Source organism: Vombatus ursinus, unplaced genomic scaffold (genome assembly GCF_900497805.2).
Source record: "Vombatus ursinus unplaced genomic scaffold, bare-nosed wombat genome assembly UNPS02014781.1, whole genome shotgun sequence".
In the NCBI taxonomy this organism is placed as follows: Eukaryota; Metazoa; Chordata; class Mammalia; order Diprotodontia; family Vombatidae; genus Vombatus; species Vombatus ursinus.
In genome coordinates, this window is record NW_020954559.1 from 10,283,523 (window position 1) to 10,289,522 (window position 6,000).

The window sequence follows — 6,000 nt, forward strand, 5'->3', positions numbered from 1 at the left end:
GCTTCATGGAATAATGAAGAGAAAGCTGGTCTTGGAGTGAGACATACTTGGAGTCTTTCACCAATTACAGAATAAAAGAGCAGCAACTCTTATAGAATGTTCCCTTGGGGGGAGGGGTGTTGGTGAGGTCAAAATTATTTTCACAATAACACTAAAATAATACTAAAATTTTTAAATGGTAAATAGCAATCAATATAACTTATATCAAAAAGCTATGTGGGGGGCAGCTAGGTGGCACAGTGGATAGAATACCGGCCCTGAAATCAGGAGTACCTGAGTTCAAATCCGACCTCAGACCAAACACTTGACACTTACTAGCTGTGTGACCCTGGGCAAGTCACTTAACCCCAATTGCCTCACCAAAAAAAAAAAAAAAGCTATTTGGGAGGGGGTTCACAACAATATTTCAGAGCATAAAGGAGTCCTGAGACCAAGAAGTTTGTAAGCCACTTTTATGGAGAATACTGGATTTGGGAGACAGGAAGATTTGAGTTCAAATCCTGCCTCAAACACTACCTATAAGACCCTGGATAAATTACCTAATTTCTCTGTGCCTCAGTTTCCTCATTTGCAAAATGAAGGGATTGGATTTGATAACCTGAGTATCCTTCAAGCTCTAGAGTTATGACTCTGTGACCTTAAGGTGTCTCTGGAAAAGATGTGAGAATCCACTTCCTTACATCTCCACCTAACTTTCTAAACTAAAATACCCCTTTCAGGTTATCACTGCCCTATATCTACACTTTCTACCATTAGAATGTAAGCTCTTTGAGGGAAGAAATTGTTTTCCTTTTGTATTTCTATGCCCAATGCTTAACACAGAGTACTTGCTTATTAAATGATTTTCATTCATTAATTCGTCTACCCTTTGCTGATGAGCTCCTAACTTAACTATGCCAGTTCTCAGGCAACAGACACCAATGAGCTAGTACCTGAATTTTTTTCAATTTAATAAAACCTGCCAGAGCTTGTGATCTCCTGATATGACCTTCAAGAAATCAGGGTCACTTCCAAGAAACGAAAGTATTTCTAAATTCAGGAAATCATTGATGTGGAAAGAGAGAAAGACTTTACTGACATTGTCTTGGCTTTCCTCAGTGCTCCTCCCAATACCCCTAAATCCAAACACTTGGCATTCCCCAAACAGCAAAGAAGAAATTAAGCATCCAGGAAATCTGAGTGTGCTGCAGCAGGAAACTCTGCAAAAATATCTAGGGCATCATCACATCAACAGTATTTCAAAATTCTCTGGTGATTAATATGCCTGTTATAGATGTCATTGGTTCTGATGAAGAAAATGCAAAATGTAGTACTGAAATAAATACAAATATTGGTCTATACACTCTCTCAAGTTCAGTATTACATGGACACAGATATATCAGAATTTGAGTAATGTCTCCAGAAACATAACACATCATAAAAGTTTGATATTAGCCTCTGAGGAGGGTCCTATTACCTAACACCAGACCACAGAAGGGACTGCGCTAAACAAACCTTTTTCTACCACCACCACCACCACCCCCAAGTAGAAAGTAAGTTCCTTGAGGGCAGGGACTATTTTCACATTTTGTATTTCTATCTCAAGGCTTGCACATAGTGTGTTATTCAATTGTTTCAGTCCTGCCTGAATCTTCATGACCCCATTTGAGGTTTTCTTGGTAAAGATACTGGAATGGTTTGCCGTTTCCTTCTCCAGCTCATTTTACAGATGAGGAAACTGAGGCAAACAGGGTTAAGTGATTTTCCCAGGGTCACACAGCTACTAAGTGTCTGAGGCCAGATTTGAATTCAGAAAGATGAGTCTTCCTGACTCCAGCCTTGGCACTCTATCTGATGTACCTTACTTTGGGTTGGAATTTTACACCATTCCCAGCAGTAAGCCAACTGAAGACCAATCAGAAAGCTTAAGGGTTACTACTTAAGGGTTGTACATACCAGGCTTTCCCAAAAATACTTGTTGGTTATATATGACTTCACCTCTAGAGTTAAGACTGAATATTAAAGAAAAGAATAAGGAGATAACATTCACAGACTCAGTAAGTCTGTGCATAAAACAAAGTAAGATCATACCTTGAAACTTCAGTGGGGGGGGAGAGTTTTTATATGGGTGAGTTTGATTTCAAAGGACGGTTATGAAAACTGTCTCCCCATTTTAATCAGAACCTTATAAAAAAAGAAATGCAAATACAGTGTGATCTTGAACTTCATTAATTCAAATTCATTTGGTTTAACCAATTTAAAAAACAGAGTCAATTAAAATCGTGTTTACTCAGCAGAACTAGGGGCACACAGTTGGCAATTAAAAACCTCGGGCAGGATCCTTGTGCATTTGTCACTCTTTAAAATGTTAGCATCAGAGAAGCTGCATCTTGAAGGTTCAGCCACAAACAAAAAAATGGTATATTATTCACTGGTTTCATTCTTTTCAGGGGGAATGGGCAATTATCAGTTCCACTCAGAAGACTTAGCAAATTGAGACCTAGGTTTAGACTCTAATAGTTACATCTAAAAAAAAGTCATAAATCGCACCAAACAAGGAAAACCTCTCTCTCTTTCCCCCTCCTCCCCTCTCTCTTCCCCTGCCCCCCCATCCTCTCCCCTCACCCTGTCTCCTCTAAGGAAAAGGAAAATCTCAAATAGTCTCTTATCTTACCTTATCATTTGTGTAAAAAAAAAAAAGGTTATACTTAGCACTGTTATATGACTTCTGGAGAATATTGTTACAATTCAAGTTCAAGGGCTATATTTCCTGGGTGGCCTCCATCTGGGGCCAAAGAGAATTCCCAGGCAGGCTCAAATGGAAGTATTACTTTAAAAGAGTAACTTGACAAAGGTATCCTTTAGCATAGTGATCTTTCACTTTCCCTGAGGTGCAGAGAAAAAGAAGGAAAGGAAACTGTTGGAAGGTATAGTTGAGAGGACAAGGAGGATGGGATAACTCCAATTAGCTAGGAGACAGTGAGAAGTGAGGTAAGAAAGAAGATTTGGAGTTAGAATATCCTAATTAGAATCAGATTATGTTACCTGTGTCACGTAGAGCAACGTACTTCAGCTCCCCGGACCTCAGTTTCCACGTCTGTAAAACGACTGGGCTGAACTAGACCTGCAAGGTCTCTTAACCAGTTTCTTTGCAGAAATATTTTTCTTTTTTTTAAGACATTTTCCTGAATAGAAGTTTCCCTCCCAAATTCCTACAGAGTCGATGTCCCTTTTCCCAGAAGTGAGAGAGGCAATATTGGTGTGGAATCAAATCAGCAAGCATTTATTGAACCAGGTTCTGAGCTAAGCGTTGAGAATTCAAAGAAAAAGCGAACATAATCTTTGCCCTCTAAGAGCTTACCTTCTAAGGAGAGAAGACAACATAAACCCTAGGTTCGAACTAGGCAGTGACTACCCCGGCGGTGTAAACTTTACCTTTCTAAGCCTCGGGGTTTGGACCAGATGATCTCTAAGATCTCTTCCAGCTTCTAAAGTTTTAGGAAAGAAAGAGAGCAAGACTTCCTGGGGAAAAGCCCAGGAGAGGCAGTTACCTGCAGTGTCCCAGATGGAAATGTTGTAGGACCGCCACTGCTTCAGGTAGAAGGCTCCCCCGACCGTGCTGACAGTTTCTTGGAAACGCCTTTCCATGTACCTGTGTAGCAGCGAGGTCTTGCCGACGTTCATGTCCCCTAGCAGCACAATCTTCACGTCTGGCTTCCTCATTTTCCCGAAATGAGCCCGGGACCAGCAGACGATTCTGGGAAGCTTCTGCCACCCTCTACCCCCCGGGAGTGCGACTCCCACTGGGCAGCAGCTGATCAAGAGGACCCGAAAGTCCAGTCCCGCCTCCTGGAGCAGTTCGAGCTTCTCGGGGGCAACTTTTTTCCCCCTCTGGCAGCACCCCGACTCTCTGGACGTCCCCGCCTGGGGGTAGGGGGTAGTCAAGGAGTTAGTGTCTCCCGACAGTCGCAGTCTGAGGAGTGACAAGTTCTGAGGTCCCCCTGCCTCAGCCCGGACTTTACCTCTGGGCTCCCGAGGAGGAGGAGGGTGAGGGGAGGAGGGTGAGGGGAGGACGGAAGAGGAAGCGCGTTTCCACGCAGAAAGGGGGCAGGAGCTGGGGGAGATCCAGCCCTGATACCCACGTGGGGGACCCCAATCCACCCCCACCGCGGCCCTCAGTCCCCTGACTCCTTCTCTAGTAGCTTCATCCCCTCGTCTCTTCCCTGTATTCAGCCAGAGTCCACTCCAGTCCGCCCCGGGCTGGGCTCCTCCCTCTGTCCTCTTCCCCAGCTGAAGCTACCACTGCAGCGGCCCCTGGGGACACCAGAGGGCCGCGCAATGCCCAGCTCGCCTTCAACCCCCCTACTTCCATCCCTGTCCCCAGACTCCCCCGACTCACAGACCCTCCCTTCCCACCCCCCCACCCCCCACACACCCAACCCCACGGCTGGAGTTTGCGTTCTCCAAAGATGAGTAACCTTCCTTCTTTAGTCTGACTATGCAATGACAGGAAGAGGAGAGAATCAAGATTTGGGGGGTTGGCCAGTGGCTGAGGCGAGGAGTTCAATAAAAACCTCTAAAGATCTAAATAGGGAAGATTGTAAACTGCTTGAGGGCAGCGACTCTTTGACTTTCATCTTTGCATCCCCAGCGCCTGGCAATTTGTAGATGCTATTCTTATTGATTAATTGATAGATTGATTAATTGATTTCATTGGCACAGCGGGATGGGGGGGGGGGGCCGAGAGTTTTAATTCATGCATGATTTCAACCATCCATTATTAAACCACTGATGGATGCAAATCGAGGAAAAGGGAGGTATCCCCCGGATGTCATAAAAACAGAGTAGATTCCCCCAGCACACAGAAACGGACCGCGATGGCAAGCTAATGGTTGCACTGGAAAGGCAAACTAGGATGGGTCATAATCTGAGTAGTTGGAGTGAATGCACAGATGAGTTCACAGATCCACTGGATACTGAGAATTTAAATCAAATCAAGTTAACAAGCGTTTATTAAAGGTTTACGTGTCAGACACTGAGCAAAGCACTGGGAATACAAAACAAGCTGAAAAATGAGCAGTTCCGGCCCTCAAGAAACTTGTTTTCAAATGCAAGGAGACAACACATAAAATAAAAGAAAGGTGAAAAGGGGGGAGGAGGGAGATGATGAAGGTACCAGACCTGGAGCATGATAGAAAAAGATTAGAGTCAAGTGTTCAGTCAGGAGAAGAATGAAGACCTGGCTAGCCTGGGCCTCCTTAAAAAGGAGGTTCTGAGGAAACCAGCCAATCAGAGGGAGAAATCACAGCAAGGTGGATACTTCCAGCATGTGAAGTCCAAAGGTGAACTGAGCTTCCAAGGTGAAAATGTTCCTAATGTTTGGTAGAGAAACCAGGACTATTTGAGAATGTGCAAGGCCCTCCAACGCAGTGAGACACAAGCTAAAGCCAAGTCCATGAGCAGTTAATTTAGCCTCTCCTCTCATACTGGAAAAAAAAAAATTACCCAATTGGGTTAGCAATTCAGTCCTAGCTTGTTTTGAAATTCTGTTTCCTTCTGTACTATGGAGAAATACGGGTTATAAAAGTGCATCTAAGAATCCAGAAGTATATTGTCCCCAGTGGAATGACAGAGTAAACATCCTTCTATCTTGGCCTTTTTCTGGGTTCATTTTTTCATTTTATCCCTTTGGATTCATAAAACTTACTTGTTTGGCTTATATTTTAAGCTTTTTTTGAGGGGGAGAGAGGCAGCTAGGTGGCACAGTGGATGGAGTGCTAGAACCTGGAGTCCCGTTTCTGAGTTCAGATGTGGGCTCAGATACTTGTGACCCTTGGAAAATCACTTAATCCTGTTTGCCTCAGTTTCCTCATCTGTGAAATGAGCTGGAGAAGGAAATCACAAACCCCTTCAGTATCTTTGCCAAAAGCAAAACAAAACAAAACAAAAACCCAAAATGGGGTCACAAAGAGTCAGACACAACCTAACAACAGCCAAAACTTTTTAACTTTAAATTGTGTT

At 43.8% G+C, this 6,000-nt stretch overlaps 1 protein-coding gene across 1 annotated transcript in view; it reads right to left on the reverse strand.

Moving 5' to 3' along the window:
• The window catches only part of LOC114046223 (ras-related protein Rab-20-like), a 56,714-nt gene extending 52,393 nt beyond the window's left edge, over positions 1-4,321 (reverse strand). Inside the window, exon 1 of the mRNA XM_027866462.1 lies at positions 3,531-4,321. Coding sequence (XP_027722263.1) covers positions 3,531-3,702 — 172 coding nt within the window. The 5' untranslated portion in view covers positions 3,703-4,321. The remainder of the gene's footprint in view (positions 1-3,530) is intronic.
• Between the last annotated feature and the right edge of the window lie 1,679 nt (positions 4,322-6,000).